The sequence below is a fragment of the Scyliorhinus torazame genome, chromosome 3 (genome assembly GCF_047496885.1).
Source record: "Scyliorhinus torazame isolate Kashiwa2021f chromosome 3, sScyTor2.1, whole genome shotgun sequence".
In the NCBI taxonomy this organism is placed as follows: Eukaryota; Metazoa; Chordata; class Chondrichthyes; order Carcharhiniformes; family Scyliorhinidae; genus Scyliorhinus; species Scyliorhinus torazame.
Genome location: NC_092709.1, coordinates 275,586,149 through 275,602,769, shown reverse-complemented (window position 1 = coordinate 275,602,769; position 16,621 = coordinate 275,586,149). Strand labels below are relative to the sequence as shown.

At 48.8% G+C, this 16,621-nt stretch overlaps 1 protein-coding gene across 2 annotated transcripts in view; it reads right to left on the bottom strand.

The window, feature by feature from the left end:
- dnai1.2 (dynein, axonemal, intermediate chain 1, paralog 2) overlaps positions 1–16,621 on the bottom strand; it is a 441,248-nt gene that overhangs the window by 341,654 nt on the left and 82,973 nt on the right. For both annotated transcript variants that reach the window (XM_072497265.1, XM_072497264.1), the window contains exon 6: positions 15,007–15,104. In XM_072497265.1, the coding sequence (XP_072353366.1) occupies positions 15,007–15,104 (98 nt within the window). The remainder of the gene's footprint in view (positions 1–15,006; positions 15,105–16,621) is intronic.

Sequence of the window (16,621 nt, the reverse complement as noted above, 5' to 3'; positions counted from 1 at the left end):
TCCCGTAATTGGGTCACGGTTAAGGGGGTGGTGTAAAGGAATTCCGCGTCTCCGTCCGATGTGACTGTGCGGTGGGTAGTTACTGGATTCATGGGTGCCTGATCTATGTGCTCTGTGGGGGGTTGGGGTGCTTTTCTCCTTTGGGGCTTTCCTTGCGCACATGTTCCCTGCACATATCTATGAGCGGTTTTGTTTAGTTCTTGCCAATCAGGGCCGTCTTCTTCATCTAATTGGGATCCAAAGGTGCTTTGAAACCCATTTTGCACTGAAAGCAAAGACTGCAGTTCCGCAATCTGCTTCCGGCATTTTGCATGATTCACTGAGCTTTGTCTGTACTCTGTGGTCGCAGCATGGAGTGCTCTTAACGCTGCATTTAGATCGCTGCACTGCCTTTGCAATGCCTCTACCTGTTTCTCTGTCTCTTCCCTTACCAGGACTGCACGTTGCGTGTCCTGATAGGCCTTATCGTATTGAGTTTGGAAGCTGCTTATATGCGCTAGACAAGACTGGTGAGCCCTCTTGGCATCATCCACCTCTCCGTTCTTTGCTGCCAACTTCCTTCTCAATTTTCTCTCGATCTCACTAACATCGACCTTGCTCATTCGATGTCTCTCTTCTATCTCTTTGCGGAGCGTCCGAACGACCCCCTCTGTGCCTTGCAATTGTGCCAGACAGGACACGATTGCCATCGGCTTGCGAGCTTTCCCTAAGCTCTTCTTATGGATTTCGCTCAGGTTCTCCCACCAAGTATGTCCTATACTCCCGGGACCTGTTTCCTCATTTGAACAAAAGTCACTCCAAAGGGGCCATCCCTTCCCTTTGAGGTACCTTCTAATCTCAACTTCCCAAACTGGACACTGACCTACTCTGATGCTGGTTGCTGCGACCACAAATTCTTGAGGGTTCATGAGGCGTTCCATTGCCTTCATTGCCATTTTTCCTATCTGAATGCTCTCTTTTAAAATTTGGAACGAGGGGTACTAAGGCGGTGCTGTAAACACGGGTACGGCGTTCGCTATTTTCCGGAATACAACTCCCGACAGTTTTTCGCAACAAAATCTATCAGTTTTACCTTATAGCCCTGTTAGTTACGCATGCATTAACACTTCCGAATTATGAGGATTGATCAGAACTGCTTGAACACTTGTGAATGTTTCTGTTCCCAATCGGATTCTCAATTCAAATTTTGGGTTCTCCCAGAGTGGTTAGGCCACTTCTAAGTCGGGTCCCATCAGATGTCGCCAGTAAATGTTGCTCGTTGTGTCTTTACTTAATTTGCTTTGTTTCTATAACCTTTGCTCTAGAGTCGCCAGGTATCTTTATGATACAACCACGAGGTTCAAGTTCAAGTGCTGATCAATAACTCAATACACCAGTTAGTATGTTTCAAATCAAACCACATTTATTATACACAGTCAGTCACTACTCATGCATAAAATTCTACTTATTAGAGTATCTCTATCACTAAAAGGCCTATACTTAGCTTTGGAACTGGCCCACCAGGTCAGGGGAACAAATGGCCTTTCGTTCGATTCTGAGTCTGCAGGATTCAAAGCTGGCATGGACTGGTAGCTAGGAGCGCCTATCTCGTAGCGTGCGTTGACTGGAGACTTACTTGGTTGATGCAGCGACTAGGCAGGTCACTGTCAAGGGTTGTTTCGAACTGCTGAGAGACCCTGCCAAGAAGGACGAATTGAACTTGGGGACTCTATTTTATAGTCCCCAGGGGCTTCACACCATTCAGGGCGCATCCCGTACCTGGTTCCAAGTGATTGGACTAAGTTCTGATCACTTGGATCGATTTCTCCAATACTGGAGCTGTTCCCTGATCGCTGGGCGGTTCCTAAGTGTCCGTTGGCCTTCCTTTGTCTTGCCTCCTGCTGGCGCCGAGGAGTCTGGCTTGGCCTTGTTTACCTTAACTGTTTCCAATTGTTCCCGGGGATCGCTCATTAATATGTAGATGGTTGTTAGTTTCAGTGCTGTCTGGGTTCCTGCAAGTTCTGATATACAGGAAACTTTGCACCTGCTGTTTTTCCTGCGTTTGACTGAATTTCCCTGCATTCTTAGCGGATCTCCATTTTAAAGTCGGGAAGTGGCCAACCCAGGTGGCTACAAATATGGTCCAGCCGGTCGGGATACTCGCATGGCGGTTGCGGACTCTGTCCGCGGCCGCCCTGGTCGGGTGGCTCGCCGATCGGAGAGCAGGGGGAGCCGTATAGGCAGACGGGAAACGTGGGCGGACAGGGTCGGGCGCGCGGCCGATCGTGAGGTTTACTTTTCGGGTCCAGCTCCGCGATCCAAGTCCTCCATTGAGCACGGCACGGCCTCTGGAGGCCGCCGCTGTGCACATGCGCGGCCTCTGACCCGGACGTGCGGTGGCCCGTATCTGCTTCAAAAGCTGCTAGATCTACACCGGGTCCCTGTAAGCCCCCTGCAGGGCTCGGAATTTGTGACCCTTTCACGCCAGTTTTTCTGGCATGAAACTCCACTGTTTTGACGCCGGTGTGGGGACATAGTCCCAATAACGGAGAATCCAGCACAGGGTCTTTCACTTAATTTTCCCAGCCCCATGGTGACAGGATCGGTGGTGGTGGGGCCAGGAAAAAATGGAGGTGCCGTGTCAGGACAGTGCGCTGCTGCATTTCTGGCTCAGGGAAAGCACTGGGTTAAAAACAGGGTTGGCTGCTCAATCAATGGGAGGCATTCCTCTTAAAGTGTGCCCTATCCAGTCTCTCTGCCTTGTCCTGATTGCATTCAGCAAATGTATTTGCTTTCGGGACTTCATAATGTGTAACTTTTTCTGTCCAGCCGTTCCTTTCCAATCTGCTAATCCACATGGCTAAGGTAAATATTGGTCCTTTAGAAGATGAGAAGGGAGATTTAATAATGGGAGATGAGGAAATGGCTGAGGAACTGAACAGGTTTTTGGGGTCGGTCTTCACAGTGGAAGACACAAATAACATGCCAGTGACTGATAGAAATGGGGCTATGACAGATGAGGACCTTGAGAGGAATGTTATCACTAAGGAGGTAGTGATGGGCAAGCTAATGGGACTAAAGGTAGACGAGTCTCCTGGCCCTGATGGAATGCATCCCAGAGTGCTAAAAGAGATGGCTAGGGAAATTGCAAACGCACTAGTGATAATTTGCCAAAATTCACTGGACTCTGGAGTGGTCCCGGCGGATTGGAAATTAGCAAACGTGACACCACTGTTTAAAAAAGGAGGTAGGCATAAAGCGGGTAATTATAGGCCAGTGAGCTTAACTTCGGTAGTCGGGAAGATGCTGGAATCTATCATCAAGGAAGAAATAGCGAGGCATCTGGATGGAAATTGTCCCATTGGGCAGACGCAGCATGGGTTCATAAAGGGCAGGTCGTGCCTAACTAATTTAGTGGAATTTTTTGAGGACATTACCAGTGCGGTAGATAACGGGGAGCCAATGGATGTGGTATATCTGGATTTCCAGAAAGCCTTTGACAAGGTGCCACACAAAAGGTTGCTGCATAAGATAAAGATGCATGGTATTAAGGGGAAAGTAGTAGCATGGATAGAGGATTGGTTAATTAATAGAAAGCAAAGAGTGGGGATTAATGGGTGTTTCTCTGGTTGGCAATCAGTAGCTAGTGGTGTCCCTCAGGGATCAGTGTTGGGCCCACATTTGTTCACAATTTACATTGATGATTTGGAGTTGGGGACCAAGGGCAATGTGTCCAAGTTTGCAGACGACACTAAGGTGAGTGGTAAAGCAAAAAGTGCAGAGGATACTGGAAGTCTGCAGAGGGATTTGGATAGGCTAAGTGAATGGGCTAGGGTCTGGCAGATGGAATACAATGTTGACAAATGTGAGGTTATCCACTTTGGTAGGAATAACAGCAAAAGGGATTATTATTTAAATGATAAAATATTAAAACATGCTGCTGTGCAGAGAGACCTGGGTGTGCTAGAGCATGAGTCGCAAAAGGTTGGTTTACAGGTGCAACAGGTGATTAAGAAGACAAATGGAATTTTGTCCTTCATTGCTATAGGGATGGAGTTTAAGACTAGGGAGGTTATGCTGCAATTGTATAAGGTGTTAGTGAGGCCACACCTGGAGTATTGTGTTCAGTTTTGGTCTACTTACTTGAGAAAGGACGTACCTGCACTGGAGGGTGTGCAGAGGAGATTCACTAGGTTAATCGAGAGCTGAAGGGGTTGGATTACGAGGAGAGGTTGAGTAGACTGGGACTGTACTCGTTGGAATTTAGAAGGATGAGGGGGGATCTTATAGAAACATATAAAATTATGAAGGGAATAGATAGGATAGATGCGGGCAGGTTGTTTCCACTGGTGGGTGAAAGCAGAACTAGGGGGCATAGCCTCAAAATAAGGGGAAGTAGATTTAGGACTGAGTTTAGGAGGAACTTCTTCACCCAAAGGGTTGTGAATCTATGGAATTCCTTGCCCAGTGAAGCAATAGAGGCTCCTTCATTAAATGTTTTTAAGATAAAGATAGATAGATTTTTGAAGAATAAATGGTGTTCGGGCCGGAAAGTGGGGCTGAGTCCACAAAAGATCAGCCATGATCTCATTGAATGGTGGAGCAGGCTCGAGGGGCCAGATGGCCTACTCCTGCTCCTAGTTCTTATGTTATGTTCTTATGTCAAAGTTATTTAGCAAGCTGGTCTATACTTAGGTGCAAGTCTCAAATGCAAACAAAACAACACTTCAAATCAAGCTCTTCGCAATTTTCTCCTTAAGGTGTGTATTCAGCTTTCCAAATGGCAACTGTCTCTCCGATGGTTATCCTTGTTCTTAACTCTTTGCTGCACCTTCCATCTGCAGATATTGAGCTGCATTCTCCGCAGCCCCGCGGCGAAATAGTGTTTGGCGCGGGGGCAGAGAATCGAAGTTCCCAACCGAATCGGGCCCGGCGCTGCTCCAGCGATTCTCTGGGCCCGGAAGGATCGTGGGTCAGCGATTTACGCCTTGCGGCTGGGGGGCCATTGACAGAGGCCCGCCCTGCAATACTCTGCTCCCGACCGGCCGAGTTCCCGACAGCGTGGAACTAATGTGATATGGCCGGTCGGGACTCAGTCACGGCCGCCCTGGTGGGGGCCGGGGGGATCGAGCAGCGGTGGGGGGGGGGGGTGGGTCTTATGGGTGGCCGGGGCAGCGATCGGGCCGAAAGGATCCTCGGGTGCGTGGCCAATCGGGGAGGCCTAGATTCGTGGTGTTAGTCCGCGGTCCGAGTCAGCTATGGCACTCGGCGCGGCCGCTGGCAGCCGCTGCCGTGCGCATGGGTGTCCTTGGAACCGGCAGTGCGGGGGCCCATATCCGCAGCCAAAGCTGCATGAAGCTCCCCGGGTTCCTGATAGCCCCCAGTAGGGCCCCCAGTAGGTAAATGAATCGCCTTTTGTGTTTTGCTGGAAACTGGGAAGTGGAACACCAGCGTTTTTACACCGGTGTGGGGACATAGCCCCATTTTGGGAGACCGCCTGCAGTGATTTCCAAGAGCGGAGATGACTGATCTCCGACAATCACGACCATCTTCCTTTATGCGAGACTCCAACCGAGTTTTTTCCCTGATTCCCATTGATTTCAGTTTTACCAGGGCTCCTGTATGACAACTGAATCCTCTGCCTCCCACTCCAAGTTATTCTCTCGTCCTGAGCAGATCTCCCAAACCTGGCCTTCTGGACTCTTGCTCTTTGCTGTTAAGCAAGTGCTGCTTGGTATCACTGTTGATGACCCCTTCCATCAATTTACTGATTATTAAAATGACACTAATGGGGCAATAATTGTCTGGGTTACATTTGTCCTGCTTTTTGTGTACAGGAGATACCTGGGCAATTTTCCACATCGCCACATAGATTCAGTGTTGTAGCAATCTGGAAAAGCATGGCTAGGGGCACGGCAAGTTCTGGAGCACAAGTCTTCAGTAAACAGATGCAGGCTTTTTAATATTTATTGACCCAAAAGTAGCGGCGAAATAGAAACATGAAAGATTTTAACATTTGTGAACCTGAGTTTTCAAAGAGATATTTGAAGATAATGAATAGCTGAGACGAAAGAGGTGAAAAGGGCATTTATGACAACAGGGCTTGATGTGTGCTGAAAAAGCTGCAACAGTCTTTTAATTGAAGAGAATCAGCAATTCAGGTTTTGGGCCCCATGAAACAATTTGTTCTGGATCTCCCTTTAGCAAAGTCACATCAGCGTGGACTTATTGTGGGAAGTCATGGATTGTAGTTCTGTTTAAAACAAATTTCTCGGTTTGGGTAATATTTCCTGGATCTTAGTGTTAAGGATCCATAAGGGCTGTTGCTCAAAAAATATTTTATGGTGTACTTTGACAAATTTTTGAGGATTATTTATAAAGATTTTTCTAACTGTGTATCTTTTATCATGCGTGTTTAAGTTTTATTTTTTCTTTTGAAAAAAATGAAATGAAAATGAAACAAAAATCACTTTGTCACAAGTAGGCTTCAAATGAAGTTACTGTGAAAAGCCCCTAGTCGCCACATTCCGGCGCCTGTTTGGGGAGGCTGGTACGGGAATTGAACCGTGCTGCTGGCCTGCCTTGATCTGCTTTAAAAGCCAGCTATTTAGCCCTGTGCTAAACCAGCCCCTTTCAAGAAACATTTAAATTCTTCAAATTTTTAAAGTTATCACTGGAGTCCTGTACTCGTGTAGCTATCCTCGTTGGTTCCTGCAATACACACAAAAAAAGATCAGCCAAGGTGGATTTCAGTCTGAGATCTGGCTTGCTCAGCATTGACATCGGCTGTATTTGTAACAAATGTAGGGGTCTCTGGGGTATCAAAATTGCATGCCTATATATTGGAACTACGAGTATGTGGATGATGCTGATCTTTGGTTGAAGGATATTAAAGTAGTTGCATTTCAAAATGGCTTTGGCTGTTCCTAAAACTTCTCTGGGAGTGGAAGATGTAACACTGGATCATTTGAAATCTTTGACTAAGACTAAGCTGAGAGAGTTGGCAAACAATGTGAAGGTAGAAATAAAGACAGAATTTCAGGTTGATATAATTAAATTACTTACTCAGCATTTAAAATTAGAGGAGACACCTGAAACTAATACATCACAACAACAGGTAATAAGACTTCGATGACAAATGAAGCAGCAAATGAAGCAAATGTAGAGAGAACCAGAGAGGCAGAATCTGATGGGATCCAGGAGTTGGCATGGTGGTGCAGCGAGCAATTTGCCCCCCCCCTCCCCTAGCATCTTATCCCCACATCCCAAGTTGGCCCATCCCTGTGGAGGGTCCCCCACCACCCCGCAGAGCACTGGGGTGGCAAGCCCAGTGCCCCGGGGCTCTTGGCCTATGTGGGAGGATGGCTACTCACCTCCTCCGCTCCCCACAGAAGCCCTTCCGCCAGGTTCACATTTTTCAAAAGGAGTACTAATCGGCACCAGCATGACCATTTGCTGGGGAGGCACTTTGATATGGGGTGGCTCTCATCGATTGTATGGAAATGGGGCTTAAGTTGTGATAATTGGAATACAAAAATAAAGGTTTATTAACAAATAGATTAAACTACTCCACTCCCCAAAGGGTCCTCCTATCCCGACCTTAACCCAGGTCGGGGTTTTTATATTGCACAGGCTTCCCTCGTTAAACAGGAAACCCCTCCCCATTACCGAGGACGTTCGTACTCGGTAGAGGTCATGGGGAACCGGATGGTCCAGATCCCGTGACCTCTGTGTGGGTTGCTCTGCATAAATAAAACACTGCTCTCAGCCCCCCCTTCCCTCCCCCTCGCCCCCCCACCCCCGAAGTCCTGAGTGGCATCCAAAGATGTGCAGGTTAGGTTGATTGGCCATGCTAAATTGCCCCAAGTATCCAAAAAGGTTAGGTGGGGTTAATGGGTTACGGGGATAGGGTGGAGGCAGGGGCTTAAGTAGGGTGCACTTTCCAAGGGTCTGTGCAGACTCAATGGGCCAAATGGCCTCCTTCTGCACTGTAAATTCTATGGTTCGAATATGAATCCGGAAATTAGACGTGCATTTAACAAAGGTAATATAGTAGTCTTGGGGGACTTTAATCTACAAATAGACTGGTTAAACTTTATTTGCACTAATGCTTAGGAAGACAAATTGCTGGAATTTATACTTGTAAAACAGTTTGTCAAGTAACCAACTGAGGAGTGGGGTATTTTAGATCTTGTATTGTGCAATGAGAAAGAGCTAATAATTTATTAATAATAATAATCTTTTATTGTCACAAGTATGAAGTTACTGTGAAAAGCCCCTCGTCACCACATTCCAGCGTTCGGGTTAGCCGGTACGGGAAATTAACCCGCGCTGCTGGCCTTGTTCTGCATTACAAACCAGCTGTCTAGCCCACTGAGCTAAACTGGCCCATTCATTGTTATGGAGGGAAGAGTGACCATTATGTAATATAATTCTATATTAGGTTTCAAAGTGATGTAGTTGAATCAAAACTGGTGGCCCGAATTCTCCGGCCTTTAGGATTCTCTGTTCTCGCTAACAACGTACCCCCGTCTGCGGGTTTCCCGGTGGTGTGGGGTGACTTCAATAGGAAATCCCATTGACAAACGGCAGGAACAGAGAATCCCGCTGCCAGCAAACGGTGCGCCGCTGAGAAACAGGCGGCTGAGGGACCGGAGGATCCTGCCAAGTGTCTTAAACCTAAACAAAGGAAACTACGAAGATATGAGGGGCAAATTGGCTGTGCTAGTATGGAAAACTATATTAAAACGTATGATGGTAGTCAAGCAATGGCTAGCATTTAACAATTAATACATGGTTTATCTCAAATACATTCCTTTTAGATACAAAAATCCAACAGGAAAGGTGATTCAACCATAGATAACGAGAAGTTAAAGATTGTATTAGTCCAAAGAAGAGGCTTATAAAGTTGCCAAAAAAGTCGAAAACCTGAGGATTGGGAGCATTTTAGAATTGAACAAAGGAGAACTAAGAAACTAACATAGAAAGAGAAAATAGAATATGACAGTAAACTACTCAACCCCTGGGCTGCATGCATCAAAACATCTAACAGTGTCATTGTTTGTGTTCGTCCCCCACCGCCCCCTCCAGGAGAAGGCCGCACACACCCACAGGCAGCGGGAGAAGACTGGAGGAGGACCAGCAGATCTGCGGCACTTCACCATGAGGGCATTGGACATGGTTGGCCAAACACCATTGTCTGCAAGGGGTGGAAGGCCAACATGTTAGCTGGGCATACACTCCCGTGCCAAGGCAGTTTTGATGGTCTACATAGTGGCCCCGGTTGTCATTGCAGGCTCCGCCCACGCATGTCACTATCCAACTCCCGCACCCCTGCCCCGTCGGTATCCGGTGCCGTCGGTGCTCCCAGTCGTGCCACCCGTCTCTGCTGCTAGAGGTACCGTTGGCTGGCACTGCCCTCACTTGGGTGTGGCATTGGGTGGTCTGCGGGTGGGTGGTGGCCGGTTTCGCGGGGTGTTTGGGGGCAGGGTGTTTCGGGGCGGGGGGGGAGGGGGGGTCGCTGTGATGGGGTGCGCGGCTGGGCGCACCCATACGGTCGGTGTCACTGTGTGGAACGAGGGGCCGAGGTGGGTGGCCAGTGGATGCGCAGCAAGATGGCCATCGTAATGGCGATCGGTGCCTGAGCACCGTTACAGTCCTGAGGTGGGGCATCCCGGCTACTCGGCTTGTCGACCCCCCCCCCCCCTCTCCCGGCCTTGGTAGCCCCCCCCCACCGGAGCCAGCACAGCCGGTGACTAAGAACAGGTAAAACCTAAAGCTCAGCCGTGAGTCTGAGTCATAATTTGTTGAGTGAGAGAATTGTGAATAAAATTGCGTTAAACCGTGAACCTGGATAAAAGGCACCTGGATAAAACGTTTAATTAATACGCTGGTCAAAGTATCTGAATTGGACAGGTACAACAGCTGAATCCCCAGTATTGATGTGTTCGGTGTTCTGGATCACAAACAGGTCACCAACACTGGAAGTGGTGCAACTCTATTTTATTATAAGGTTAACTATAGTAACATACTTGAACTGTAGGTAAATGCAATACCAGCTTTAACTGTTGACCCTTGCCTAGTCCTAACCAGGTGATGCACTCAGCACACGGTGAATGTCTGTGTTGCAGGCTGTGAGCTCTGAGCTGGCAGCCACTAGAATGAGCGGGAACTCTCCTGTCCCGTCTTTATAGTGCGTGTGCTCTCACTAGTGATTGGCTGCGGTGTAGTGTATGCTGATTGGTCCCACTGCATGCCCATCAGTGTGTGTGTGTGTGTGTGTGTGTGCACCATGACATCCCCCCTTTTATATAAAGAATATGTGCCTGCATGACAATAAATATTGTGTAGTGAATGTAACTGACTGTGAGTGCGTGTTATTTACATGACCATGTACATGAGGCTAATCTATTTACACGGGAAGGTGCCTGGTGCCAAGAAATAGGGTGTCACACCAACAACAAAATTAACATTATATACAAACTACTGGAACGATGAAACAGGATAACAGAACAGATCAAAGAGTCCAACATCGTAGAACTCATAAGTCAAGTCTCTGCGGTGGGCGACAAATTCTGGTTGACCGCCTCAAGGGTGGGTCAGGAGCCACCGGCTGAGGAACGGGCTGGGCCACGGCAGAGTGACGAGGATGCAGAGTATTCGGAATCTCCACATAGTCCAGGTTGGGGACAACAGGAAGGCGTGGCACCGGTGGAGGATCACGTAGCGAGCGTGGAACGAAACGAAGGGCACGCCGATTGCGGCAGCGAATGGAACCATCTGGCAGACAAACCAGGAACAAGCGGGGAGACACCTGCCAAATAACCACAGCAGTTGCAGACCAGCCACCCTCCGGAAGATGGATGCGGACGTTCTCATCCGGTACCAGAGCAGGGAGATCAGTCGCCCGAGCGTCATGCGCCGCCTTGTGTTGTGCACGAGACTGTTGCATCCGCTGAAGGACCGGAACGTGGTCGAGGTCTGGGACGTGAATGGATGGCACCATGGTCCTGAGGGTGCGACCCATGAGCAGCCTGGCTGGCGACAGGCCCGTGGAGAGTGGGGCCGAATGATAGGCCAGCAAGGCGAGGTAGAAGTCGGATCCTGCATCGGCAGCCTTGCAGAGGAGCCGTTTGACGATGTGGACGCCCTTTTCCACTTTGCCATTAATTGGGGGTGCAGGGGACTGGATATCACATGCACAAAGTTGTATCGGCTGGCAAAGTAGGACCATTCCTGGCTCGCGAAGCAGGGCCCATTGTACGACAACACAGTGAGTGGGATGCCGTGACGAGCAAATGTCTCCTTGCAGGCACGGATGACCGCCGATGATGTGATGTCGTGCAGGCATACGACCTCCGGGTAGTTCGAAAAATAGTCTACAATCAGAACATAGTCCCTGCCGAGCGCATGGACCAGGTCAATGCCTACCTTAGACCAAGGGGACGTGACCAACTCATGGGGATATAGGGTCTCACGTGGTTGGGCCAGCTGGAACCGCTGACAGGTGGGGCAGTTGAGCACTGTGTTGGCGATGTCCTCATTGATGCCGGGCCAGTACACAGCCTCTCGGGCCCTCCATCGGCACTTCTCCACACCAAGATGGCCCTCGTGTAGCTGTTCCAAAACGAGCTGGCGCATGCTGTGCAGGATCACGATGCGGTCCAGATTCAAGAGGACACCATCGACTACTGCCAGATCGTCTCTGATATTGTACAACTGCGGGCATTGGCCCTTGAGCCACCCGTCCGTCATGTGGCGCATGACACGCTGTAGTAGGGGGTCAGCCGCAGTCTCGCGGCGAATGTGGATAAGGCGTTCATCCGTGGCCGGCAGATTGGAGTCCGTGAAGGCCACATGGGTGTCAACCTGGCAGACAAACCCCTCTGGGTCACCACGGGGTGTTCACTACTCTGGACAGAGCGTCGGCTATGAGCAGGTCCTTGCCCGGGGTGTATAGGAGCTGGAAATCGTACCGCCGGAGTTTAAGCAGAATGCGCTGGAGGCGAGGGGTCATATCATTCAGGTCTTTTTGTATAATGTTGACCAGCGGGCGATGGTCGGTCTCGACAGTGAATTGGGGGGGGGATCGTAAACGTAATCATGAAATTTGTCGACCCCAGTCAACGGGCCCAGGCACTCCTTTTCGATCTACACATAGCGCTGTTCCGTGGGGGTCATGGCACGTGACGCATATGCAACAGGGGCCCATGATGAGGCCTCATCTCGTTGCAGGAGCACCGCCCCAACTCCGGATTCGCTGGCATCCATTGAAATTTTTGTTTCCTTCATGGGATCAAGAAATGCCAATACCGGAGCCATGGTAAGTTTGGTCTCCTCCCATTCGCGCTCGTGGGCGGGAAGCCATTGGAAGTCTGTCGTCTTCCTGACCAGGTTCCGGAGAGCTGTGGTATGGGAGGCGAGGTTGGGGATGAACTTCCCCAGGAAGTTGACCATGGCCAAAAATCGGAGGACCGCCTTCTTATCCGCTGGTTTCTGCATGGCCGTGATGGCTGCCACCTTGTCCGCATCTGGCCGCACACCCAACCGGGAGATGTGGTCCCCTAGGAACTGGAGTTCCGTCTGGCCGAAGGAACATTTGTCTCTGTTGAGGCGAAGGCCTTGGTCCAGTATTGGTTTGAAAATGCGCTGGAGGCGACTGATATGCTCCTGCGGGGTGATGGAGCAAATGATGATGTCGTCAACATAGACGCGCACACCCTCAATGCCCTCCATCATTTGCTCCATGATCCGATGGAATACTTCTGATGCCGACATAATCCCAAACGGCATCCTGTTGTAGCAGTATCTGCCAAACGGGGTATTAAAGGTACACAGCTTTCTGCTGGACCTGTCTAGTTGAATTTTCCAGAATCCTTCAGAGGCGTCAAGTTTGGTGAAGATGTTGGCCCGAGCCATCTCGCACGTGATCTCCTCGCGCTTGGCGATAGGGTAATGCTCCCTCATTATGTTGCGATTCAGATCCTTTGGGTCAATGCAGATCCGGAACTCGCCGGAGGGCTTCTTTACGCACACCATGGAACTGACCCAGTCGGTTGGTTCCGTCACTCTGGAGAGCACTCCTTGGTCCTGGAGGTCCTGCAGCTTGAGACGGTCCTTGAGGGGTGCTGGGACTCTGCGAGGTGCATGAACCACAGGCGTGACGTCTTGTTGAGCAGGATTTTGTAAGTGTATGGAAGCATGCCCATGCCTTCGAAAACGTCGCAATGCTGGTCGATGATGGCATTGAGTTGTGCCCTGAAGTCCGCATCCTGGAAGGCAGACATGTCCTCTGGAAAGAGAGAGTGTACTCGTTGAACGAGTTTTAGGAGTTTGCACGCCTGTGCGCCGAGCGGAGAGTTCTTCGAGGAGCCCACGATCTCAAAGGGAAGGATGGCTTTTCGCGAGTTGTGTGTCACTTCGAGTTGGCATGAACCGGTAGCAGGAATGACATTGCCATTGTAGTCCACTAGTTGGCAGGTCGACGGAAGAATGGTTGGTTTAACCCCAAGGGTCTGAAAGGCTGACCACGCTAGGAGATTAGCGGAAGCACCAGTGTCCAGCCGGAATCGTACCTGGGATCGGTTGACCGTCAGGGTGGCACACCACTCGTCGTCTGGATCAATGCTATCCACCGACAGCGGCTGGTGGTTTTGATTCGGGGACAGCCTGTTCTTTGTTATAACAGCGACTCGAAAAGGCTCCCTCGGGTCCTCAGTGTCACTGGTCTGCGGGAAGTCGGAATCGGACTTGGTTTAGGGGTAGGTACCTGCTTGTTGCAGGGTTCTTCGGAGGTTTATTTCATTTCCTGGTTCAATTTGAGGCATTCTGCTGTCATTCCAGGTGAAGGAAGGCTGTTTTACAGCTTTAAAAGATTTGTCCTTTGATTTTGGACGTTTCCTCTCTAAATGGGCGTGGTTTGGGGCCTCTGACGTCTTAACGCGCGTGACGTAGCAAGTAGGAGGCGTTTGCACATGCGCAGATCGCGATTCCATTACTGATGGCCGTTTTCGTGATTGCGCATGCGCGGCATCGCGCAACTGCGCAAGTGCAGTCCCTCTAGAAAGATGGCCGCCGACCAAAATCGTTCTCTGCTCCGGGATTTCCGCTTCGAGGTGAGTACTGGCACTTCTCTTACCTTTCCTTGCTGGTTGGAGTGTGTTTTCCTCACAGTATTTGCCGAATTTGTCCAGGACTGCCTGGAAGTCGCTCCTGTTTTGCCCCTTGGAGAACGTGAATTTTAAAAAGATTTCTTCTGCTCTGGCACCGGCGATGGTGAGGAGAAGCTCTGTTTTTTCAGGATCGGCCAGGTCTTCTAGCAGGAAGATTTCAAACTTTTGCCGGAATGTCCGCCAGTTTTCGCGGAGATCGCCGTGGCACTGGAGCTGCTGCGGAAGCCAGTCCTTAACATTTTGCCTGGGTATCGTTGCTGAGGTGCCTGCGATGCGGAGCGGCGGCGGCAGGTTGATGTTCTCCATACTTCAGGATGCCGGAATGCTGATTAGTTGCAGGTGGGTCTCAGAAGTGCTAGTATGCAACCACTCCTTCTACCATGATGTGTTGGGTGTTCTGGATCACAAACAGGTCACCAAGACTGGAAGTGGTGCAACTCTATTTTATTGTAAGGTTAATTATATTAACATACTTGAACTGTGGGTAAATGCAATACCAGCTTTAACTGTTGACCCTTGCCTAGTCCGAACCAGGTGATGCACTCAGCACATGGTGAATGTCTGTATTGCAGGCTGTGAGCTCTGTGCTCCGAGCTGGCTGTTACTAGAATGAGCGGGAACTCTCCTGTCCCCTGTCTTTATAGTGCGTGTGCTCTCACTGGTGATTGGCTGCGGTGTTGTGTCTGCTGATTGGTCCCACTGCATGTCCATCAGCATGTGTGTGTGTGTCTGCACCATGATAGACTGGTGTATATTATGACAAGTATCTGTTGCAATGCCAATGAATGTGACAGATCATCATAACATCCATTGCGTGGATGTGTGCAAATAGATTGTTCAAATTATATGCTTGTACCTTTGCATCTGGGAGTTCTTCCTCTTCTGTATCCATTTTCTCTGCACTTTCAGAAGGAAGGATTTCAGCGGCTGTAGTAACATCTTCAGTGTCACTCTCTAGGTAATAGAATCGGAAAGACGGTGATATTATTGATGGACTAAAGTTACCTCTCCCTTCTCTCAAATACACAAAGAAAAGCTTTAAAATGGTCAGCCTCAGTTAAGCCAGGCTTAAATGTTAGTGAAGGCAAGAGCACAAACTCAAAATCTGCTGTATTACTGATAACTTGCTGCCCTACTACTTGTGCATGTATTTTTAAACATTTCTTAATGTATGTTTTCAGTAGAAATGATTTAGTGGGATCAGATGTTGCTGGTTTGAATTCGAGGGCCCCCACATTGAATCTCTGAACTCAGTTTCATTGCACTGGGTAAAGGCAAAGAGATTTACTGGTCGAGCCATCCTTGTTTTTCAGACCTCCCAGCAGCTGCTATAGATTTGCAACACCAGAAACCTGGGAGCAAATCCACCCACCCACATAGGAGCTGGAATTGATTAAGCAAAATGAAAGAAAATGACCTAAAAAATACATACTATGGTTTTGGGACTCAATGGTCATGGGCCTATAAATTTGATGGCATTTGGCAAGCACGGGCAGCACAGTGGTTATCACAGTTACTTCACAGCTCCAGGGACCCAGGGTCGATTTCCGGCGTAGGTCACTGTGCGGAGTCTGCACGTTCTCCCCTTGTCTGCATGGGTTTCCTCCGGGTGCTCCGGTTTCCTCCCACAGTCCAAAGATGTGCAGGTTAGGTGGATTGGCCATGCTAAATTGCCCTTAGGTGTTTGCCGTTTTAGTTGCTGTGATATGAAGAGTCTAAAGTTCTTGTTCCTTTTCACCAAACACCACTTATTTCACTTCCACAGTTTCTGCTCAAAACTCCTAACAACACACCACCTGACAGAGGCCACCTGAAGCCCCTTTACATATCAGTGTCAATTAATGGATACTTAACATAAATGAGACAACTAATTGCAATGTGTCTTAACCCATTACTTAACAGTCTCCCCTTCCTTGGAGAAAAAATAATAATTTGGTGAAAACAAAATTTCAAGAAACTCAAAAACACACACATGATGTCACCCGCTTTTTTTTTGTTGTTTGGACGAGAAAGAGAAAAACAAAAAGTCACAGAAACAAGCGCCCTTCATTAACAATATCCAAAAGTTTCTGTGAAATCGCCCCTCTTTTTCGTAAAACAGTCTGACAGTTGATAGCTCCTGTCGACCAATTTAATATTTTGTTATTTCCCCTCTGTCCAACATCTGCTTCAAACTTGCGATGTCTATCCGTAACCTCTTTTCATTGACACTTTTTGTACAGTGCACATTTTCCCATAGGGATGTATTGTCAATGTGACAGTCAATAGGTATATTACCCAAATCCCCTAATCCCCAAATTTCTGTCAATATCATACTTATGTAAAAGGCCATATCCACCGCCTCTACAAGGCTTAACATCTCAGCAGCCAAAGTGCTTTCAATAGTTCTCGGCCTTATCCTGCGGACCTGTTCACTATCCGATGTACTATCTGAACTGGCACTGCGTTTCTGTGCCCTCTATTTTTGAACT